The 25,587-nt window shown below is 43.8% G+C and overlaps 1 protein-coding gene across 3 annotated transcripts in view; it reads right to left on the bottom strand.

The window, feature by feature from the left end:
* kat2b (K(lysine) acetyltransferase 2B) overlaps positions 1–25,587 on the bottom strand; it is a 76,711-nt gene that overhangs the window by 24,202 nt on the left and 26,922 nt on the right. For 2 of the 3 annotated variants that reach the window (XM_085987998.1, XM_085987997.1), the window contains exons 6-9: positions 6,984–7,175; positions 2,456–2,559; positions 2,050–2,205; positions 687–823 (exon numbers count right to left, since the gene is read on the bottom strand). In XM_085987998.1, coding sequence (XP_085844124.1) covers positions 687–823; positions 2,050–2,205; positions 2,456–2,559; positions 6,984–7,175 — 589 coding nt within the window. The remainder of the gene's footprint in view (positions 1–686; positions 824–2,049; positions 2,206–2,455; positions 2,560–6,983; positions 7,176–25,587) is intronic. The other variant, XM_085987999.1, reaches the window with a different exon arrangement.

A 25,587-nucleotide genomic window follows, 5' to 3' on the forward strand; every position in this document is an offset into this window, starting at 1 on the left:
AGCAACATAGATTGATTTAACAAGGCGACCAAAAGCTCCATTTTCACTGCATGTACAAACTGCAACATTATTTCACAATACCATACATGGAACAAGGAGGAAGTTATAACTGAATTAGGAACTTGATATTATAGATAGTGTATACAGGTTATCTGAAACCCAAGACTTAATTACTATTTAACTTCCCTATTTTAAATAAAATGTAAAAGTAGAAGTTGCAATTCCAAAGAACTGACGTTAATGTATGCATATTACAATGACTAAACCACGTTTAAACAAATGCTTCACATTAATCGTGCAGCTATTAAGTAATTGGATGTCAGATTATTCACCACCATGCATATACTGTATTATAATCAAAATGAAGAAACTAGATTCAGTATTACAGAATATTTCTCACAAGGGTCTTGTAATATAGCTACAAAGAGCATTGCCAGCCTTTAATTTTGGTGTTGAACCCTCACATATTAATCAAATACTTGACATCAACAAGTTTTGGAGGAGAGGTAAAGGAGAGAGCGGTTATATGAACACTGAGGGAGAAACTTAAAAGGGATAATGGACTTAGCCATTTTCTTTGTTTAAAACTGACTTCACGAAATAACATCTCAGTAACAAAACTGAACTGCACTCTATGTAGCTCCTAGCAAGAAGAATTCAATACAAATATGTTGTGGAGTACTTACTTCTGGACCCAACATAGCAGCTGGATCTGTGATAGTTGACATTACTTCATTCACTAGCTCCATAGGGATATCCCCCAAAACTCTTTGTCTCTTGGCATCTTCCATATTAAAAGATTCTGTAGGTTTCCTTTTCTCTCCTTTTCAAACAAACAATTCTGTCAGAAATTCTATTTGACGTAATGATAAACCCTTCAAGATTTTTGCAATTAAAAAGTAATCATATAATAAATATAATTAAGGTAACAAATGGCCAGATTATTAAATAGAATACAGAATGCTGAATATTACAATCTTCTTTGTGGTGGTGTGAATGTCAATTTTCTATCCACTGTTCTTGGGTCACAGGCCATGTAGAGCTAAAAATGGAAGCTGGTGACTTGCTCCTGAGCCTGCGCCAATGCCACTTTAGAGCTGACCTCTAGGAGGCACAAAGAAGCAGTTCAAAAGTGAGTTTTTCCCTGGCAATCCCTCCCGACAGAAGCACAGCTGAGACTGGGAACTAAATGCCACAGATAAATCAAACCTATATCTGCCACTAGGTGTGCAACCACCTTTACAAAATTACCTAGAAACTAATTTGCAGTCCAGGTATGTAAAACACTGGGCAATAAAGAATGTACACTGTGTCATATTAAAAAATGCACTTTTTCCTGACAATATTTACTGGCTCCCTTACCGTTTTCCTCCTGAGGCCATGCATCACCTACAGCTGAGTATACAGCTACAGTGGATAACCCATTCCCAGACTTACACCTGGCACCAGGAAACATGTTGACATCAGTCAGGGATAGCTTGTCTGGTGAGTTTGTCCATCCTCTACTTATCTTCTCTCCACTGCAATGTGGCTGAGATCAGATACACAGTGGAGTTGGGATCAAACCTGTGTCCTACCACTCCATGGCTTTGTGAGGTGATGCTATGGCTATATGTGCAATAATAGGGACAGAAGGTAACACTGCCTTGTTCCCCTTCCAAGGTAAAAGGCACGAACACAGACCATTAGTCAGGATTGATGCTGCTGGTATGAAAGATTTCATCTGCATCTAGTGGATAAAAATTCTTACCAAGGCCAACTCACTCCAAGGTGCTGAGTAGATAATGTTCTCTATCCTCTTTTCATGCAAGAAGATAGATTTCATGAATGATATGTAAAATGCTACAGATTTTTGGCTGAATAGTGTTTACTGGTAAAGCCCACTCAGTCTGAATGGATAATGCTCACAAGTTGCTCTACAGTGACCTGTACAAAATCTTGAAGTCTGCTTTCAGTAAGGATATGGATCAATAGGTTTGTATCATTATAAGCTTTTGCCAGGCTTCAGCAAGAACCTCTCCATTTTTAAGATTTACCAATCTGTCATACCCAATATTTGCTCTGAGCCAGAAGCCACTTTGTTCCTCCAGACAGGACTCAAACTTCCACTGTTGGTTTGATCAATGCTGCCGGAAGCTGGGCTTGATCCATACCCAAATAGCTTGGTGGTTGGCAGGGTCCCAGGAACCACAGGAGCGTTGACAACTAACATTTCAAAAACATGAAGAAGCCAAAATAATTAAATAATGATCTGAAAGTATTAATAATTTTAGCTGAGGTGTTATAACAATGTGCTCAGCACTTGTATAACTTACCCAAGTTTGTTATAGAGAAAACTAGGAAAGCAAACAAGATGTAAACCTGAACATTTTAATTTTAATTTTCCTGTTCTGTAAACTTTTTCTCAGGTTCCCAACTCTGCTTGAGTATTTGAAAATTGCTGACTATTAGTTACCTGGTTGTATCCCTAGTTGGATGTTACCAGAAGACACCATGAAGTCTAAATCCCATATAGGAGAGTTGTGGCTGTACACTTCCTCCTCCAACATAGAAAGGAATCTGTAACATAAAAAAACAAGGTGCTATTTTCTGCACACATTGTAGTAACTTTATACTTGGAGATGAATACAATCTTATTTAACAGTTTTCAATCAATATCCATACTTTTCTTTTCCCACACTCTCTTTCAATTTTCTACAGTTGTTCGCTCCAGGTAAAAGGGAGGGCGAGCAAAGTGCAGATTGCAGGCACCTCCACAGATGCAGACATGTGATAATGTGATGTGATTAAGTAATGTGATAAAATAGGACAATTTCTGTATTTCACTTTACAGTTTTGAAATAGCTAGAAATGGAATAGTCTTCCTTTCTCAATTGCAAAATGAAGGCCTGGAGACAAACAGACCAGGTTGATTGCTCTGGAAATTAGTTCAGATATGGGGACTTTGTTTAGTCTCTAACTAAATTATACACAACCAACATAGTAACAGGTCCTCAAAACCAGATGACATGTGAGCACCTGCTCATCAGCATTCGATGCAATAGCTTATATAATTACATTTTTAATCATGGATGACTGACAACTCTTAACTTTAGAGGCCTTAGGACCTGATAATCACTGAGCAATTCTCCCATTAGTCTTTAGTTGTGGCAGGAAATCCAAACTCTATGGATGAAATAAGTTTTGCATCATCCAGGTACAACATTGCATTTGGAAGGTCTATGAGACAAATCTGACAGTTTTATCCAAAAGTTTTGCCACTTACAGGACTCTTGAGAACTATGTTCTAGTAAGATTATTTTAACCACTTATACACTGATTCCAATTTATTGGGCTAGTTTTCCACCCAAAGTTAACTGATGTAATGCTTAGTCCAATTATTGTTTTCAAGTATAGTGCTGATTCAGTAACTTATATCTTTTCAGGCTAATGTATTTTATACAACCTTTAAATAAATCTGACCAAGTAGTTTTAGACTATACATGCTGGTCTGCAATGTAGTATTTTTGGTCTTTTGGAAGAGAGAGAATGTGGTGGTAGGCATCCAAACTGATCTCCAGTATACTATATACCACAATTGTTAATCTTGGGTACGCTATCCTATACACAGACTTTGGATCATAGGAAACTTGTTCTACTTATAGAAACCATTTTTTTCTGTGAACACGTAAGTGTTGGGGAAATGCCCAAATATTTGACTCTCTCTCCAGAAAGTCAATCTCAGCCTAAAGATAAACTGGAACACAACATCAGTCAAGACTGACATCGAAAAACTATCAAATTTAGAGTTCAATCCTTCAGCTAAGAAACTATTTACAGGAAACTTTGTGCTATCCGGCACCCATGGGACCGAGCTACTGCCGTTTTTTTAAAAGCTCCGGATAGACCAGCGTCAATGTTATCAGATAGGAGCTTTTCATCGCAGTATCTGACCACAAACACTTGCTCAGCAACAGCTTGTAAACACTCGGCCCGTGGCTTGGAAGCGTCTCTGAAGCTGTTGCTAAGATACAGAGACGCTTTCTAGAGCCTGCCGTGTCTGACCACAAACACTGTTGCTCAGCAACAGCTTGTAAACACTCGGCCCGTGGCTTGGAAGCGTCTCTGAAGCTGTTGCTAAGCGACAAAGACACTTTCCAGAGCCTGCCTGTGAAAAGAATGCTAGGAGAAAAAAAAACACCTAACCAAAACGGCTGCTGATTTCTGCCGTTAGATCAAAGTTGCCGGACATTCAACTTCTGGATAGCACAAAGTTTCCTGTAAATATATAGGGCCCAAAACGCCTAGAGAGCAGGACTTCAGTGCTAGGATGCCTGACATTAATCCTGTCCCAAATCCCAGGAACAGATTCATCCTCCTCCAACACCTTTCCTCCACTGTCCAGCTTGGTGGGACTTTTCTCACTTGGTTCCCATCTTACCTAGCCAATCATAACCAGAGTATCATCAGCAATGACTTCCCTTCCCACCCAGTTAACTCCAGAATCCCCCAAGAATCTATGCTTGGTCTCCTCCTCTTCCTCATTTACGTGCTGTCCCTTGAAACATGGGGTTGGCTTCCACATGTACAGTGATGGCATCAAGCTCTACCTCTCCAACACCTCTCTCAACCCCACTACTGACTCTGCTTGTTCATGTTCAGTCCTCGATAAGCCGCTATTTCCTCCAGCTAAACATTAGGAAGACTGAACCATCGTCTTCCACCCTCACCACAAACTCACTGCTATGGACTCTGTCACCCTCCCCTGCCGCTCTTTCATAGAAACATAGAAGATAGGAGCAGGAGTAGGCCATTCGGCCCCTCGAGCCTGCTCCGCCATTCAATGCGATCATGGCTGATCATCCAAATTCAGTACCCTGTCCCTGCCTTCTCCCCATACCCCTTGATCCCCTTAGCCTTAAGAAATATATCCAACTCCTTCGCAACCGATTCACCCCCAAGCTGAGCTTCCAATCTATATCTTCTCAATCACAAAGACTGCCTACTTCCACATCCATAACATCGCTTGGCTTTACCCCACCTCCGCTGATCAGCTGCTCAAACACTCATAGAATCATGCAGCACAAAAGGAGGCTATTTAGCCTTCGTGCCTGTGCCGGCTCTCTGAAAGAGCTACCAATGAGTCCCACTACCCTGCTCTTTCCCCATAGCCCTGCAATGTTTTCCTCTTCAAGTAGAGATCCAATTCCCTTTTAAAAGTTACTATTGAATCTGCTTCCACCACCCTTTCAGGCAATGCATTCCAGATCATAACAACACGCTGAGTAAAAAAAAAATCTCATCTCCCCCCTGGCTTTTTTGCCAATTATTTTATATCTGTGTCCTCTGGTTACCAACCCTCCTGCCAGTGGAAACAGTTTCTCTCTATCTACTCTATCAAAACCCCTCATAATTTTAAACACCTCTACTAAATTGACCCTTAACCTTTTCTGCTCTAAGGAGAACAATCCCAGCTTCTCCAGATAACCAAAACCTTTCATCCCTGTTACCATTATAGTAAATCTCCTCTGTACCTGCTCCAAGGCCTTGATGTCCTTTCGAAAGTGTGGTGCCCAGAATTGGACACAGTATTCTAGCTGAGGTCTAACCAGTGTTTTATAAAGGTTTAGCATAACCTCTTTGCTATGTACTCTATGCCTCTATGTATAAAGCCAAGGATCCCATATGCCTTTTTAACAGCTTTATCAACTTGTTCTGCCACCTTTTAAAAATTGTTATATGTGAACCCCCAGGTCTCTCTGTTCCTGCATCCCATTTAAAATGGTACCATTTAATTTATACTGCCTTTTGTCATTTCTCCTTCCAAAATGTATCACTTCACATTTCTCTGCATTGAATTCCATCTGTCATGTCACCATTTCACCAGTCTGTCAATGTCCTCCTCACTGTTTACAACATTTCCAAGCTTTGTGTCATCTGCAAATTTTGAAATGATGCCCCTGTACCTAAATCCAGGTGCCTTTATCACCTCCAGATGCAATGCTCCCTGGGCTGGTTCCCATCCCCTACTCTCCACCTCCCTTAAACGTCAGCTCATCCAAAACTCCTCCTCCAATATCCTATCTTGCAATGTCCCACTCACCCATCACTCCAGACTCCTGGTCCCCCAAAGCTTCAAATTTAAAATTCTAATCATTGTGTTTAAATCCTTTTATGGCCTCACCCCTACATATCTCTGTAATGTCCTCTAGACTTAAAACCCCCAACCCCATCCATTCACCCACCATTGGCAACTGGTTTCAGCTAGGCCCAATGGAACTTCCTCCAAAAACAATACAATTTTTATGTAGCTGGAAATGTTAATTGCCACTTTTCTAATGGCAATCGATCACTTCTGCATCAACTGCCGACGACGAAACCAGCTTGAAGTTTCTACCAAACATATTGATTAAGTAAGAACAGCTGTTTTCATGCAGGTGTACTTTCTCTTGGTCCCAGTAAAGGGGGGACTGGTGGATTTTCTTGTCGGGAGTTGTTATCCTGCTAATCTTGCCTCTTTGAGTGGCATAAAATGGGTATGGCCATCCCACTGGTTGGAATTTCTTCAGCAGTAATGGATTCCACCTCAAATCCTACCTCCCTGCCAAATTGAAGTCTTTAAATCCTCCCAGGTCCAGGAACTTTGGGGCCATATTATTTCATTTTCTCCCCCTACCTTACAACAATGACCACATTTTAAAAGTACTTCATTGCTTATGAAGGGCTTTGGGACATCCTGAGGTCATGAATGGCGCTCTATAAATGCAAGTTCTTTCTTTATCTTTTGTGTTTATAAAACTGCAAACTATCTAAATCAGTAATGCACAGACTTCCCTTACGTCCAAATTAATATGATACATTTTCTTAGTGGGAACATTTAAATGGAACAATTTGCTTAACAAGAGCTTTAATGTGGATTCTAGTTGAAATACACACAAACAAAATAAAACAATATGATGGAAGAACATTCAAAGAATAAGACCATACAATCTTTAAGTACTTACTTTGGAAAATGGGTAAGGATCAATGTTTGTTTCTCTAAAGGCAGCTTATCTTTCTCCTGCCTGGACTTCTCCAGTAACTGGCGCCTCATGACAGTAAAAACAGAGCGAAGCAATATCCTGCCAAAAACCTGGGTGGTTTCATGTCGAGGGAGACTGTCACAGAACTGGGGTACATTACAATAACACAGCCATCTGAAAAGCACCAATAGACCTATAATTGAGTTCAGGTAAATATGGAATAGAGATACAATTCTCATTTTCCATTTTACAAATAGTCAAAGCACAATATGATCCAAGCATAACAGTTCTTGGTAAAGTAGTTACATATCTGAACCAGTATTAGAATTCAATATGGTTGATTTATAAATTGCTAATGACTCTGGATCTCATCGTATTTTATGCATTTCTGGTGCTGAAATGGTTCGAGTGGAGCTTAAACCCTGGCGTGGACTGGTTGGGCCAAATGGCCTGTTTCTGTGCTGTATCTATGTAATTTATTGGGGGCAGGAAGCTCCCTCCTGAAAGCAATCTATAGCCCATATGAAATGAGCTTCCACCGTTGCTAGGGACCGTGCTGTATATAGCAATTCATTTCTGGACCATTTTATTGTTGCTTTTTTCTGTTGTCACTGGAGTTTTAGGAGCTTTTGTAGTAATCCACAAGATCAGTTGATAGTTGTGGATGAGGAAGGCCATTTGGCCCATCGTAATTCATCCATCCAGAAAGAACCCCCTTTTCAGTATCCAATTGTTTTTCAATAGATTTTAGGGTTTTTGCCTCCGTTACTCTATTCCATAGAGTAAATTGCGTCATTCTTTATGCGAAGAATAATTTCCTGATATCAGTCTTGAATTTACTTTTTATTAGTTTGAGCCTGTGTCCATTGTCCTACACTCGCAATTTATTTTAAACTAACATTTCGGATTTTCCTTTTCCATTCCCTATCTATCTTATATAAGATCACCTCTCAAACATTTCCTTTCGAGTCTGAAAATTCCAAATTGCTGTGCTGCTGCCTTTTTTCTTCAACAGTTGCAATAGTCCCACAATGACTTCCCCCATGGGAATCCCTTTTTATCTGTACTTTTTGGAGGAATAGAAGGAGGACCAATAAAGGAATGACATCTAACCACTGGTACCCCCATACCAGAATTTATGGGCAGAGGTGGACATACCTCCATTTGTCCAAGAGGAGCAGAGGCTGCGATTTACGAAGAACACCATGACAGAGTTATGTTGCATGCTCCAACCAGACCCGCAGCCAAACTCCTCCTCCTTTATGGTTGGGGATCATTTCAGGCTTACAATGCAGACATTGGTGACAAGCCAATCAGCTGTCCAAGAAGTGTAAATGTGTAAAGCAAGTGACCAATGTTTTGTTTGCTTGAGTAAGCAAGTTCATCTTCTTCGCTACAAACAACTAACAAAGCATGATAGGATTAAGACATTTTATAGTGACAGGATTCCTAAAGGTCCAGGGTTTGCAGATTGTACCTATGTGGCCCTCCCAATCCTTAGCACAATACTACTATATAAACAATTAGGAAAGGATTCCACTCTCTCAATGTTCTGCAACCATAGCATTGGATTATGCAGATTAATCCTCACTTCCCAGGCAGCTGCCAGCATTTTAAGGGAGTCCATCATCTCGCCAATATTTGATACACAAAAACAAATTTCAGGGTTGATCCTAGCTGATGGCAACTTTGCAATATCTCAGGCACCAGTTGTGCCCTGGTATAATGAAGCGCTAGCATGGACCAGATTAATCATCAAGCACACTATTAGCATGTTGAAGCAGCACTTCAAATACCTGGATAGATCTGGGCCAATACAGCTGAACATATTGTGTGAGTGTCCAATGTTCGCTTCCTCTTGGTGACAATGTGTGGTGTATTTGCTCTTAATCCTAGTTTGATACTACCTCAGTGGTAGTAGTATGAGTTGGTTGGCTGTTATGTGTGTAAAGGAGACTCTTGGGATTGAGGGAGCCCTCACATCCCAGTAGCTAAGTCCCAAGATGCACCTGCTGCATGCTGAAACACTTCAACTGCCAAATTTATTTTAATTCTTGGGATGTGGGTGTCGCCGGCATTTATTGGCCAGCCCTAGTTGTCCCAAGGAGGTGGTGGTTGGCCTTCTAGAGGTTTTTGATATAACTAAATGGCTTCCTAGGCCACTTCAGAAGGCACTTAAGCATTTACCACACTGGTGTGGGACTGGAGTCACACACAGACCAGACCGGGTAAGGATGGCAGGTTTCCTACCCTAAAGGACATTAGTGAGCCAGTTGGGTTTTTACAACAATCCGACAGCTTCACGGTCCAGCTTTTTATTTCCTGATTTTTAAAACTGAATTCATGCTGCCATGGTGGGATTTGAACTCAACATTCTCTGGATTAATAGTCCATGCCTCTGGATTACCAGTCCAGCAACATAAGCACTACACTACTGTACCATATGAGCAGCTCGCGCCTAAGTGTTTTCTGTTTTCTGGCACCTGTACGGGTATCAGAGGGGGCTTGTAGGATGGTCCAGATGCATTGACATCCTGAGAAACAGCATCATAATTTGTACTAGCCATGCCCCTATTACTGAGTACTGCCTCACCATGGCCACCGATAGCCATGACATTAGACCTAATGACACAAATGAGATCAGGAAATTCTGCCTTATGGTTCTTTAAACAATCCCCATGCCTGTCAAAAATGGAAGAGATTACCCATTCCACTTTGCATCCCAGACTCCATAACAGCAGAGTGAGCATCCATAGGTTAAGCCCCAACTGCTCCGAGGACCTCTGGCATGGGCAGGGCTCTGCTGCAGATATCCCTGGAATTCCAAGATGGACTGTAGTGTTGCAAAACTATCATGCAAGGCTGCACACATGCAGTTATTAGACTCCTCCAACTGAACTACCATCTAAAAGATGTTGCTTGGCACGGTTCCCGAATGCCTGTTCCAATACTCAATTCTCAGAAAGCATCCTTGTTCTAAAACTGGTCCCATGAGGTTCCCAGGCTCAGCAGCTGAGACAGAACACTAGTTGGCCCTCTGGACAGCAGTTCCTCCTTCTCTGCCACCAGCATCACTGGCTCCTGTTCACTCATGCAGTATATTCCCCTCTAGCCCATTCTCTAAATCCCCTGGAATGCATGGATCTGAGCTGGTCCTATAGAGGGATACAGGGAGTGATGGTGCCTGCTGTGAAGTGCTGGTGTACCTGCATGTAGTGAGGCCTGGCTCACCTTCTTGTGGCACACCTAGAGAAAGAGAAGAGGAAGACAGATTCCAATGGTGTCCTGATGAGCAGCCTTCACATTTAGCTTTAGTAGAAATGACATGAAAAAGGGCATAAGTATATGTTTTGCAGGCTGTAAGTGAATTAAAGAATAGGATAAGAAGGAAGAAGTTTAGAACAAACCCAAAGTTGGCAGCAAACCTCCTATTTCCCATCCCCATCACCTTCTATGGCCTCCCTTCAAAGGATTTCAAGAGTTTCTTCCTCATATGGGGTTTGAGGTCTAAAGTTAGGGGGTCCTCCTCCTGTAACTGTTTTCACTCAACTGTTATGGGCTGTCTTCTCCTGCAAGCAGAGTAAAAGAAGTGAGACATTCCAATTGTTAAGATGACATGAAATAATACCCGTGTCAGGAAGCAGCCCATAGTAGGTGTGATGCAACATTAGATGGAAATATTCTTTAGAAAGAAAGACTTGCATTTATATAGCGCCTTTCACGACCACCGGACGTCCCAAAGCGCTTTACAGCCAATGAAGTACTTTTGAAGTGCACTCACTGTTGTACTGCAGGAAACGTGGCAGCCAAATTACGCACAGCAAGCTCCCACAAACAGCAATCTGATAATGACCAGATAATCTGTTTTTTTTAGTGATGTTGATTGAGGGATAAATATTGGCCAGGACTAAATGCATGTACAATGTGGGTGAAGAAACACTTCCAGGTGAAGGCTAGGGGTGCAAAAAGCATCCCATGGATATTCTTGGTAAGGTTGTACTTGTTGTAAGAAAGTACTTGAAGAGAGTGTGAGGGGTGGGTAATTTTAAGTGCCATATACACGCTTAGTACACTCTTTAAATAGGTTGTTGTTGTGACTTTTAAACTTTTTTGTGCACTGCTTCAGTTGCTGGTGTAATGAGGTGGCATTCATGCTGGTGACCATGTCTTCCCATTCCCCCGTGCTGGCCTTTAAGGCGGTCTGTGGCTCTCACTGCCAAAGAAGGAACCCCTCCTCTGTCTCACTTCCTCTAGGAGAAACTCTAAGGCCCTATTGAAGAAACATGCCACTCACTAGCCTCCTGCTCTCCTTCCAGACGTTGTTTTTCACATCAGCTTACTGACTTCCAACTTTCAGAAAGCAATTGGATTTCCCAGCCTAGCTGCTACAGGACTTGTAGCATCATGCAATGTCCCACCCATAATAATACAGAAATACACACAGAGGTCAGCATATGTGTCGGCAAGTACAGTCTTGCACTGCTTCGCGACTGTCCGATTGGTGTAATCTGACTAATCTATGCCAATACATGCTATAGGTCAAAATTCAAAACTTTATTTCCTACTTGAAATTAGGCAAGAAAATAAAAAGTCAGGGGTGAGGAAAGGCCTTTCAGGTTATCGAAGCCCTTCTCTCTGGTACCCTAGTTCTCCCACCATAGCATCCGAATGTATTTTTAACAATTTCAATGTTCTTGCCTCTACTAACTCAGATTATGTCAAATATTTATCACACTAAGGAAAGACATCCTTTCTGATATCTGTTTTATATTTACTAACTTACACATGTTTCTCTGGTCCCACTTAATTGGTTTACTCTGAAGTAGTAACCTGTGTCCACCTTTTCTGTACCATTTAATATACTTTGATGAGGTACCCCTTTAACTATTCTTTTTAATAGACCACAAAGAATAAACTTTTCTAATTCTTTTCCATAGCTCAGCCCCAGCACACTTTGGATCAGTTTTATCATCTTTGCTCATCTTTGTACAATTTTCAATGTAAATATATGTTTTCTTCAACATTATGGCAAAAATTGAATACAAGAGCATAAGGTGTTGAAATTGTGCTTAGCAATCGATAAAAGTATTAAACCATTTTTTTGGTCAGCAGTTGGCGTATTGAATCCTCAGTAATGGGCCAAATTGCTACTGTGGTTCTCAGCTGTGCAAAAGTTTAGTTCATAAATGGTACCCTCTGCATTCTTCTTCAGATTGTGGTGAAAAGGCAAAGGGACACTTTGTATAGGGAATGTGGGGGAAAGAAAGAGCGTGCTATCCATGTTATTCCTGTGGAGAAAGCAAGCATGATATCAGATAACTTATGTGGTAAATGCAACATCTGCCATCCAATACACTTGAAGAGAAGTTCAAAAGATGCATGACTTAAAAGAGAAATGCAAAATAGGCAGTCTTAGGGAAGATCATGCTTATACTTATATGGACAGGATAAGCAGTTATGGGGATGGAAGGGCGAGCATGAATGGCTTAATTATGAGGAAGAGCCCTACAAAGAAATAACACCACAAATTCCTCTATCTCAAGATCAATAGTTCATTCAAATAGTACAGCAGCAGCCACAACAGCATTAACCTTGCTGACCTACAAGGTTACTGCACAATGAACTCGCTGCTCTGTTTTCTTTACAGGACAAGCTGATATTTAATAAAGGAAAGCAACAAGCAACTAGAAGTGATTCAATTATATCCATATAATTATGAGGAGGCAAATATGGATGTAATAGCTCATAAGACCTTAGAGAATATAGGTGATGCCAAACCAGGTGTGTAGCCCCCATCTACTGATTACTGTCCTAGGCACAATAATATCTTCATAATAACTGATATATTCAACATGCCTTGTAAAGAAAGAGTGACACCACCGATGCTTCTAGTATAGAAGGAGCCCATTTGTGCAGGTACAGCAAGAAATTAGGAAGGCAAGTGGAATGTCAGCCTTTATTGCAAGGGGGATGGAGTATAAGAGTAAGGAAGTCTTGCTACAATTGTACAGGGCCTTGGTGAGACCACACCTGGAGTACTTTGCACTGTTCTGGTCTCCTTATCTAAGGAAGGATATACTTGCCTTAGAGGGGGTGCAATGAAGGTTCGCTAGATTGATTCCTGGGATGAGAGGGTTGTCCTATGAGGAGATATTGAGTAGAATGGGCCTATACTCTCTGGAGTTTAGAAGAATGAGAGGTGATCTCATTGAAATATATAAGATTCGGAGGCGGCTTGGCAGGGTAGGTGCTGAGAGTCTAGAACTAGGGATCATAGGCCTAGAAATTCAGTATAGCCACGTTTGGGGCGCTACAGCCGGGCGGCCGCTAAAGTTTGCGCCCGGCGCAACTTCGCGCCACCTTCGCCGATATTCAGTGGCATCGCCCCAAGAGGTTGCTGCTGCGCTAAAACAGGCGATGCACGACTATCATTAGGCGCTAAGCCGGCGGCCCGGGGCGAAACCCCCGAGGGCGGGCGCAGCGCAGGTGCGGCAAGTTGCTGATTGACGGCAGACACTCTGGCGCCGGTGAGCTCTTAAAGGGGGAGGGTGGATTTGTTTTTTTGAAAGGCCGAGACTGGTGTATTTGTGTTTTTTGAAAGGCCGAGACTGCTCAATTTGTGTTTTTGTGGGGGGCTTCACTCCATTAGTTTGTTATGTGGGAAGGGCACAGAGGTATCAAAGTAATAAATGTTCTTAAATCGCACTGTCCATGCTTTCTTTTGGAAGCCCTGGTTGCCCTGCTCGGCTGAGGGCTTGTGGAGCGGCTACACTCATCTTGTGCCACAAGCCATTCCCTGAGAGGGGGCCTAGAACCGACGTTCAATAAGCCGCCGACGGGCGTCCCTTGCACTTTCTGCCTCCCTCCTGTGCTGGTCCTCCTCCTCCTCCTCCTCTGGTGGTCCTCCAATGTCTGGTGGCAGTGGCTGAGTCCTGCGGATAGCCAGGTTGTGCAGCATGCAGCACACGACCACGAAATGGGAGACTCGCTCAGGCGAGTACTGTAGGGCTCCTCCGGAACGATCCAGGCAGCGGAACCGTTGCTTCAGGACGCCGATTGTTTGCTCAATGAGGTTCCTGGTTGCTTGATGGCTGTCATTGTATCCCTCTTCAGCAGGGGTGCTGGGCGCATGGAGCGGGGTCATCAGCCAGGTGCACAAAGGATAGCCTTTGTCCCCGAGAAGCCATCCTCGTGGGTGAGGCTGGGCCTGGAACATGTCTGCCACAGAAGTCTGGCGCAGGATGAAGGCATCGTGGCTGCTGCCTGGAAAGCGGGCATTGACAGCTAGGATGATCTGCCTGTGGTCACACACCAACTGCACGTTGAGCGAATGGTAGCCCTTCCGGTTGCGGTAATCCTCGGCATGCTCTAGAGGTGCCCGCAAAGCCACATGCGTGCAGTCAATGGCGCCCTGCACCATGGGGAAGCCCGCTAATGCTGCAAAGCCCATTGCACGCTGTTGCTGCTTGACAAGGGCCATGGAGAAGGAGATGAACTGACGTCTCCTTCTGAAAAGGGCATTGGTCACCTGGCGGATGCAGCAATGTACGGCAAACTGGGAGATGTTGGAAATGTCCCCAGCAGCGGATTGGAAGGAGCCGGTGGCATAGAAGTTGAGAGACACCGTCACCTTCACTGCCACCGACAGAGACGTCCTGCTCCTCAGCTGTGGCTGCAGATCTCCGCGAAGCAGGTGGCAGATCTCAGTGACCACCGCCCTTCGGAATCGCAGCCTCTGAACACACTGCTCGTCAGACATGTTCAGATATGAGAACTGCTGGCGGTATACCCTGGGTGGGTAAGGCCTCCTTAGCCGACGCCTGTTGCCCCTTCTCCCTCTGGCCATGACTGCCACTCTCTCACGGCGTCTCTGAGCCCTTTGAATGCAATGGAGAAGGCCAACGTTTGCACCCATTGCAGCCCCCATTATATGTTTCCAATCAATGCTATGGCTCTGAAGTTAAAGACAAGTGCAAAGCTCTGGCCTGAAGCCACAAGTACCTGTGCGAGTGTTGAGCCAAACCAGAAAGCTCTCTACCTTTGTCTCTCTGCAAAGATCCGTCTCTCACAAAGAAGGAGTGTTGCAAAATGGCTGCCATTTCTACTGCAGGAGGAGTGCCCTTTAATTAGCGCCCCACAGCGACTGGGAACCGTTCCCCTCTACCAGTCGCTAGGGGCGCCAGGCGCGCAATAGGCCGGCGCCACTGAATTTCCGGTTTGGGGCGCACAAAGGGCGTTGCACGATGAAATGACGTCAGGAGTTGCGCGCGCAGCTGAGCGCGCGCAAAGGCTTTGCGCCACCGCTAAATCTTTACTGAAGTTGGGGAGAGGCGCAGATCGCGCAGTGCCCGGCCGCTAGCCACCTAGCACCCCACATCTCCTCCTCCTAAGGCGCTAGCGGCTGGCGCAAACAACTGAATTTCTAGGCCATAGTCTCAGGATAAATGGTCGGCCAGCTAGGACTGAGATGAGGAGAAATTTCTTCACTCAGAGGGATTAGAATCTTTGGAATCGAGGGCTGTGGATGCTCAGTCATCGAGTATATGCAAGATTGAGATCAATAGCTATTTGGACACTAAGGGAATCAAGGGATATGGGGACAAAGCAGGAAAGTGGACTTGAGGTAGAAGATCAGCCATTATCTTATTGAATGGCGAAGCAGGCTAGAGGGGCCATACGGCCTACTCTTGCTCCTATTTCTATGTTCTTATGTTCAGCCCAGTGTTAATGTGCTACTTCTTTGCTAGAGCAATCCAAAACTAACCCCCCTGCTCCATGTTCTCCCCATAGTCCTACAACTGGCTCTATTTTAAATATTTAAAACATTTCTCTGAAAATAAATAAACTCTGCTTCATACACTCCCTGTGGCAATCCATGCTTCAACAACCCTCTGCATTTCTCCTACACCCGCTCCTCACTATCTGTATAACAAATTATTGACCCCTTGGTCATGACTCACCAGCCAGAGGAGATAATATTTCCCTATTTACTCTATCAAAATCATTCATAATTTTGAAAACCTCTATTAAAGGTCTCTTAACCTTCTCTGATCCAGTGGAAATAGTCCCAGTACTTCATCTCTCCATATCCTTGATTAACCTATGCTGTACACTCACTTTAATGGCCTTTCTGTAATGGGACACCCAAAACCACACACAATACTCCACTGTGGCCCAACCAATGGTTTGTATACATTTAATCCTAACTTCTTTATTCTTCTATTCTATGTCCCTTGTTATAAAACCCAAAATGCTGTCGGCCTTTTTCATGGCTTTATCTACCTGTATTCAATACTTTCAGGTAATTATGTATTATCTTACACATTAAATGCATCTGCCACCTGTTTGTCTATCCTGCTGCCGTATGTCTTCCTGAAGTCTTTTACAGTGATCCTCAATGTTTGCCAAAACCCTACTTTGTTTCATCAGCAAATTTCCAGATTCTGTTTTCTATACTGAAGTCCAAATTATTTATATATACTGTGAACTAAAGTGGACCTAGCGATAACCCAAGGTCCCCACTTCCAACCCTACGCTAATCCGAGCAACACCCACTTACCTCAATGCTGCTATATTCCCTCTTATGCCATCTGCCTGAATTTTTCAAACAAACCTCCCGTGAGACAGCTTAACAAACATATTTTGAAATCTATATACGTGCATCGACTTCATTCGCTTTATCTATCCAACTGGTAATTTCTTTAAAAAAAAGTTGAACCTCCATTCTTTACTTTCCACACTTTTCTCATAAGGGCAGCAAGATACGGGGCAGTTCTGCAGCCAGCACCAGGCTTTACAATGCACTGGTCAAACCATAGTTATCCCTTTAGAGTATTCAGTTCTGGTCATATTATAATAAATATATAAATGCATTAGAAAAAGTACAGAAAAGAACAAGACTGATTCCAAGTGTAGAGGGGATATGAACAATGGTGAAAAATTAGGGAAAGATATATGTTACAGTCTAGAAAGTAGATAGTTAAGAGAGACCTAAAAGTATAAAAAGTACTGTATGATATAGATAAGTTAAATCCAGTTTATACGAACATACAAAAATGTCGGTCAGGAAAAGACCTACTGGTCCATCTAGCCTGCCGCATATAGTTGTGATGTTCTATGTATTACAATATACAGAAACTCCCTACCCACCCGGAGCCATGTAATCTCCTGGGAGAGGCAAAAAACCAGGTAAAAATCCAGGCCAATGAGGGACAAATATCTGGAAAATTCATCTTCGATCACTTCAGCCGATCAAAACTAGTCCAGGAGATCAATTTGACCCCAATTTATATTACAGGGTACTTACTTCTTGTATGCTGATCTCCGCCCCAGCCAGAAACAGGCCTTGGTCTCTCTTGACGGAATACAGCGAATCAGCATTCACTGCAAGAGCCAACAACCTGTTTCACAACCCCACTCTTCTCTGGGAAAAGAAGAAGCACCTAACATCCAACCTAGGTCTTATGTAACTTGTAAACGTAATCCCTGGTCCTCTCTCGTCTATCCAGTTGAAATAATTGGTCCACATGAACACAATCTAGTCCCTTCATTATATTATACATCTCTATCAAATCGCTCCCAAGTCTATCCTTTTCTAAAATATACAGACCCAGCTCTTTAAGCCTATCTGGGTAGCTAAGGAGTTTTAAACTGGGAATTAATCTTGTGGTCCTCCTCTGCACCCTTTCCAATGCCTCAATATCCACCACCATGTGAGTATTCTGAGGCCTAACCAAGGTACCTTGGACAAAACAGTATGCTTTGATTTGTAGTGAACTGTCCTGTGAATACACCCTAGAACCCTGTTTGCTTTGGCTACAACCTCATGGCATTGGTCATGAAGCTTTAAAGAGTGATGCAGATCTTACTCTTTCATCACTGGTTTCAATTTTGCTCCCTGTAGGGTGTATGTATACTTAGCAATAGACCTAGCATAACACTACACTTTTCTAAGTTAAATGTCATTTCCCAAACATGGACCCATTCCCCCAACATATGGAGATCAGCTTTGGGTAGTCAAGTATCCTCAACAGTCCTAACACTTACACATATCCTGGTGTCATCTGCAAACTTGCGGATCATTCCCCCAATACCTACATCTAGGTCATTAACAAAAATAGTAAATAGCAAAGGTCCTAACACCAATCCCTGCAGGACACCACTGGTTACCAGTCTCCAAGTAGATCCAAATCCATTGACAACAACTTTCTGCCTACAGGTATTTATCCAATTCTTAATCAACTGCAGCACATTATCACGAATCCCACTAGATTCTATCTAGTAGAGAAGCCTCTTGTGAGACACCTTATTAAAAGCTTTCTGAAAGTCCAAGTAGACAATATCTACCGGGTTACCCTCATCCACTATCCTGGTGACTTCTTCAAAAAATGAATTCAAATTCATAATACGCAACCTTTTTTTCTGGAAGCCGTGTTCGGTGTCCCTAAAATGACCATCTCTATCTTAGTGGTCATATAGGGCATCTCTAATGATACCTTTGATCATCTTACCTATTACCAAAGTTAAGTAATGGGCCAGTAATTAGCTGGTTCTGCATTATCACTGTTCTAACTACATTGGTATCCCTCCAGTCTGAGGGAACAGTCCCCGACTCCAGCGAGCTATTAAAGATATGGGCAAGGGGCTTGCATAGCACCTGTCCGATCTCTTTAAAGAACCTCAGATGGATATCATCTGGGCTGACAGCCCAATCTATTTTAAGGTTCTATCCAACACGATATCCTTATCTATTTCTGATTTCAAGTGTGCAATAGGACCAGAGGACACAAATGTGAGATTATAAAAAGCAAATTTAGAAAAGATACTTAGAATAATCTGGGAGGCAAAATTGTAGTGGCAAAACACTAGGCTTACCATGATGCTATAGAGTGATGAGCTTTGATGGGCCAAATACTGTTTTTCATCCTTTAATTTTCTTATTTCCTTACCATGGCTGGATTGGCCATTTCACATACACCTTCAGTGGGAACAGTACACATGAGCCATCCATCATTTCCACCAAATCTTCTAGGTCTGGGTTAATTCTATATCCATTGTGAACTTCTGCCACATATTGGGCTGTCACTGGGAGAACGCACAATGATAGCTGAGATTCTTTATGCTGCTGCACTATTAAAAGGGCAGCAGCAACTATTTAAAAGGTAATACAGTAATCATGGGGGATTTTAATCTACATATAGACTGAGCAAACCAAATTTGCAATAATAGTGTGGAGGACGAATTCATGGAATGTATGCAAGATAGTTTTCTAGATCAGTATGTTGAGGAACCAACTAGGGAACAGACTATTTTAGATCTAGTATTGTGCAATGAGAAGGGGTTAATTAATAACCTTGTAGTAAAGGGGCCTTTAGGGAAGAGTGAGCATAATATGGTAGAATTTTATATTGAGTTTGAAAGTGATTTAGTTAAATCCGAAACTAGGGTCTTAAATCTAAACCAAGCAAACCAAGTAGGTGTGAGGGGCGAGTTGGCTCAGGTAAATTGGGAAACTACATTAAAAGGTATGACGGTAGAGAAGCAATGGCTAGCATTTAAAGAATTAATACATCATTTACAACAGATATACATTCCTTTAAGGCACAAAAACCCCACAGGAAAAGTGGTCCAACCGTGGCTAACAAGAGAAGTTAAAGATAGTATTAGATCAAAGGAAGAGGCTTATAATGTTGCCAAAAAGAGGATTGGGAGGATTTTAGAATTCAGCAAAGGAGGACCAAGAAATTGGTAAAGAAAGGGAAAATAGAATATGAGAGTAAACTAGCGAGACATAAAAACAGACTGTAAAAGCTTCTATAGGTATGTAAAAAGGTAGTAAATGTGGGTCCCTCGTAAGCTGAAACAGGAGAAATTATAATGGGGAATAAGGAAATGGCTTAGAAATTAAACAAATACTTTGGGCTCAATTTTGCCAGGCCCGAGGAGGCGGGATTGGAGGCGTGTGAGGTGTTAAAATCACAAAAAATGGCGGGCGGGCCCGGACCCGCCTCCATCCTGCCTCCGAGCAATTTTCCCACATGCTTGTTTTCTGACCCCGTTTCCATCCTGCCTCCAAGAGGCGGGATAGGCCCTTAAGGCCCTTAACAACCACTTAATTGCCTCTATAATCCCATTTTGAGAGGCCTTTCTGATTTTACCACTTTTCTCACGTCCTGCACGCCTCCTCTGGAACACGCCAGGTAATCCTGGTGGCCTCACAAGTGGACTGCTTACTAACAGCTGCAGCTGGAGTTTTCAGCAATCATCATTTGCAGGTGGCAGAACTTTGTTGTCTCAGGTCTGGGGGAACTTCTAGCAGGCATACCCATTGTTGTGGAAGTTTGGAGCCTGACACCCATCTCCTGGGAAACCCCTCTCACCACCTTGACTGAGCGCTTCCTCAACTGAGGCATATACCAGAAGCATCGGAACCATTTATTTCCTTTCCTCCTGGACATCAGATTCGGACGAAGACCAGCCGTGGCAGCAGCAGAACCATGAACAACAGCAGCACCAACAGCAGCAGCAACAACAGGAACGCCAAGCTGCTGCTCACCCACCTGAAGCTGCACAGGTCTGAAGGCACTAGCGCGTGACCACATTGCTGCCCTAGATGCAAGGGACGCACTCATGTTGGCCAGATTTGCTTAGCCTGCATAATCAAACACTTTTGCCTCGCACCTTCTTATCAGACCATCGACAATGGCCAAGAACCTGCGGATTTCTATCACTCTGACCACCATACTGACAATTGCAAGTCGCCCTAAGCCCTCAATGTGGAAGTCCCATTAGCGAAATGACACACGCCACAACTTCAACAGTTTGCCATCAGAATTTTTTATGACAACAAGCAACTGATGGCATTTCAAAAATAAACACATTACACCCAATTGACTACCCTTGTGACTACTTGTGCATTATCTTCCTCTTACGCGTGCTCCTACGTGGTGCTTCCCCTGTGGCTTCAGCAGATGTGGAGGCCCCTTGCTCACTTTCTTGCTGCTCCTGCCTCGACACCTTTGGCGGGTGACCTCTGGGGTTGCGAGCCTGTGAGGGCTCGGCAACAGTCTGCTGCTCCTGCGGCTGTGGAGGGGTTGAGACGCCGATCTCAGTTGGGTGGGGACTCTGGTGGGGCTCTGACCGAGGGCTCTGCAATGGCATGGTCGTGTAAGCGCTTGGAGAGGAGCCCCCACTTCCTTGTTGTCTGCCGCCAACATCCCTCTCATGGTTCAGCCCCACTTCAGAACTAGCAAGTGGCTGGACAGCACCTTGCTGCACTTCAGGGGGGCCACGAAGACCTGTTTCTGCGCTGGAAGTCCTACTCCAGAGGACTTCCATGAAGGTCTGGTTTGTTTGCTCAAGAGCTGACCATCTCTCCTCAAGAGTTGTCAGTCTATTCTGAACAATGACCATGTTTTCATGACCCTGGCGACTAAGCTCCTCCATGGCCGTGGCCATCCTCTCCTCTACGGTAGCCATCCTTCCCACGGAGGCTGCCATCCTTTCCACGGTGATGCATTCATGCGCCAATGCCTCCACAAAGGCTCTGCTCATGTTCGCGATGGACTCCTCCATTCGCTCCACACTCGCAGTGACCCTGGAGATAAAACCTGCCAGAGACTCCTGCACCTGTCCCTGGAGTTCCAGCACCGCTCCTCTTCTGGATGGACCCGGAGGCACAGGGTCGACATGCAGCTGAGACGAGCTAGCAGAGTCCTGCGCCCTCTGACGAGGACTCTCCACTGCTGTCCCTGTCTCCACCATCTGTTGATGCTCACTTATGATCTGTGATACACCAGGTGACAACACTACACTATCTCACGAAGTTCCCACCGAGGTGTGAGTGTCTGTGCTGGTGCTGGGTGCGCTGAATTCTGCTGACGCTACGCCTTCAAAGGTTGCAGCTTCCTCTGAGGAGTCTTGAAGCTGAGGCTGTTCCTCCTAGAGAGTGGGGACGGGGGCTGTCAATGGTCCTGTGGGGGAGTAAAGGAAAGAGTTGGAGATGTGAGGTAAAGTTTGCATGCACATTGAATTGTGCAGATGACCATAAGTCAATCTGTTAGAGCATCAGAATCATTATCAGTTACTCATACAATGTCAATGAGAGAGATGCCAAACTATTCTGTTACCAGCTTGCTGTGATGCACCCGTTTGTCCATCCCCGACTTGCGAATCTTCCTCGACACCGGTAATTTCCAGGGCCGCCTCCTCTGAGGTGGTGAGCTGGGCTACTGAGGGTGGCCCTCCTTCTGTTCTCGCACTTTCCCTCTTATTGTGGGCTCTCTTTTCCTGCAATGAGGGACACAAGTGGAGTTTGAGTGAGAATGAAGGAGTGAGTGTAGAGAGTCCATAGCATAGGTGCTTAGAAGGACAAAGATGGAGTGAGGTGGCAAGACCAAGGGCCCTCCCTGTGTGTTGTAAGTTGTTTTCATAGCATCACAGCGATAGGGAGTGTGAGGGTTGCATAGTCGAATAGTTAAGTGAATGTGAACATACAGAGAGAGGGAATGGGTAAGGGTGCAGGGATGTCAGTGTCAAGTGGGATGTACAGGTAGAGGTTGGCAAAGCTGAGTGCTGGTGAGGAGAGGCGATGGGGATCAGATTGAGGGTGATGGGAAAGTCATACTCACTTTTCCTGTGCGCAGAAGGTCATGAAACCTCTTCCTGCACTGCAGCCAGGTTCTGCAGCACATAGACATTGAGTTGACCTCCTGGACCACTTGCATCCACACAGCTTTAGTCTGCTGGGGAGGCTTTTTCCTCCCTGAGGAAGGGAAGAGCACCTCCTTATTTGATCTTGCTTCCTCCACCAGAGCTTGCAGGGCGGCGTCATCGAACCGTGGAGCACACTTTGGCCTACTGCTGGACATAGTTGCTGAATGAAGTGATCACAACAAGGGGCATAAAGTTTCCAGTCTCCAGAAGAAGGAAGGCTGCTTGCAGGTCTTAAATCCAGCAGCATTGATGATGTCATCGGAGGCGAATTTCTGTATGCAAAGACTCATTGGGCCAGGGGTTTCCACATGCTGGAAATCAAGTGCCCAATTAGGGGAAGATCACAATTTTTTCCCACTTCACATCGGAGTCGGGTTCCTGACACGAAAACCACCTGACAGGCCCCCAGCCCGCCCCAATGGCAAAATCCAGCTCTTTGTGTCTGTCTTCACGAAAGAAGACGCAAAAAACTTCCTGAAAATAGTGGAGAATGAGGAACTGAAAGAAATTAGTATTAGTAAAAAAATAGTACTGGAGAAATTAATGGGACTGAATGCTGATAAATCCCCTAGACCTGATGGTCTACATCCTAGGGCTTTGAAAGAGGTGGCTTTAGAGATAGTGGATGCATTGATTGGTTGTTATTTTCCAAAATTCCATAGATTCTAGAACAGTTCCCGCGGATTGGAAGTTAGCAAATGTAACCCCACTATTTAAGAAAGGAAGGAGAGAGAAAACGGGGAACTACAGACCAGTTAGCCTGACATCAGTAGTAGGGAATATGCTAGAATTAAGGACGTGGTAACAGGACACTTAGAAAATAATAATAGGATTGAGCAGAGTCAACACGGATTTATGAAAGGGAAATCATGTTTGACAAATCTGTTAGAGTTTTTTGAGGTTGTAACTAGCAGAATAGAAATGGGGGAACCAGTGGATGTGGTGTATTTGGATTTTCAAAGGCATTTAATAAGGTGCCACACAAGAAGTTATTAAACAAAATTAGGGCTCATGGGATTGGGGGTAATATACTAGCATGGATTGAGGATTGGTTAACGGACAGAAAACAGAGTAGGAATAAACGAGTCATTTTCAGGTTGGCAGGCTGTAACTAGTGGGGTACCACAAGGATCAGTGCTTGGGCCTCAGCTATTCACAATCTACAGCAATGATTTGGATGAGGGGACCAAATGTAATATATCCAAGTTTGCTGATGATACAAAGCTGGGTGGGAATGTAAGTTGTGAGGAGGATGCAAGAAGCTTCAAGGGGATATAGACAGGCTAAGTGAGTGGACAAGAACATGGCAATTGGAATATAATGCAGAGAAATGTGAAGTTATCCACTTTGGTAGGAAAAATAGAAAAGCAGAGTATTTTTTAAATGGTGAGAGATTGGTAAATGTTGGTGTTCAGAGGAACCTGGGTGTCCTTGTACACGAATCACTGAAAGTTAACAATGCAGGTACAGCAAGCAATTAGGAAAGCAAATGGCATGTTGGCCTTTATTACAAGAGGATTTGACTATAAGAGTAAGGACGTCTTACTGCAATTATATAGGGCCCTGGTGAGACTACATATGGAGTATTGTGTACAGTTTTGGTCTCCTTACCTAAGGAAGGATATACTTGCCATAGAGGGAGTGCAACAAAGGTTCACCAGACTGGTTCCTGGGGTGGGGGGATTGTCCTATGAGGAGAGATTGAGTAGACTAGGCCTATGTTCCCTAGCGTTTAGAAGAATGAGAGGTGATCTCATTGAAACATACAAAATTCTTACAGGGCTTGACAGGGTACATGCAGGGAGGATGTTTCCCCTGGCTGGGGAGTCTAGAACCAGGGGTCACAGTCTCAGAATAACGGGTTGGCCATTTAGGACTGAGCTAAGGAGAAATTTCTTCACTCAGAGGGTGGTGAATCTTCGGAATTCTCTACCCCAGAGGGCTGTGGAGGCTCAGTTGTTGAGTATATTCAAGACAGAGATCAATAGATTTTGGAATATTAAGGGAATCAAGGGATATGGGGATAGTGCAGGAAAGTGGAGATGAGGTAGACGATCAGCCATGATCTTATTGAATGGCGGAGCAGGCTCAAAGGGCCAAATGGCCTACTTCTGCTCCTAATTATTATGTTCTTATGTAAAAGGAAATGTCATTTAAAGGTAAGTGGCCATTGGCAGGGGGAAAAAAAGCAAATTATGGATACAACAATGGGGAGGCCAAAATAAATTGGAGGAACAAAACAGAGTCTATGGTAATGGCACAGGATCTGAACATGCTGTTTGAAAGATGGTGAAGTGGAGGTGTGGCTGCATGAGGTAACTACAAGGAAGGTTGCACTGTTTGGTGCTCCAAGGCACACTGCCCAGAAAAAAGGAGTGCAGCATGCATGGGCCTTGTTGGACCTGCACTCTGCTTTGGTCCGTAGCTCATGCTGAGGTGTCATTAGCCAGGCTGAAGAGGATAACTTTGGTCTCTGAGGAGCCATCCTTGCAATCTGCCATCACCTTGAACAAAGGACTACTTTAGACTGAAAGCATCATGATGGCTGCCTAGGAAGCAAGCATTGACCTGCATGATGTGGTGTTCCTGATCAATGAGTAGCTTTACATTGGAGGAGTGGTAGCCCTTTGTGGTCATATGGACCATCACATTGTAATCCAGTGCCGCATGTTCATATGGTGTCAATGATCCAATAAGGAATTTCAACCCTTGGAAAATGTTCATCCTTAAGTTTTAAAGGATGGCGGTAATGGAGAACCAGTCAGCAGATTAGAGTTGAAGATAAGCCTGGAGAACAGGTTCCAGATGAGAACAAGTCCAGGGAACAGATATTAGGCAAGAATGGGCCGAGGGAGCAGGAACCAACCAGGAA

Source organism: Somniosus microcephalus, chromosome 5 (genome assembly GCF_052327205.1).
Source record: "Somniosus microcephalus isolate GS21.2 chromosome 5, FLI_Smic_1.0, whole genome shotgun sequence".
Classification (NCBI taxonomy): domain Eukaryota; kingdom Metazoa; phylum Chordata; class Chondrichthyes; order Squaliformes; family Somniosidae; genus Somniosus; species Somniosus microcephalus.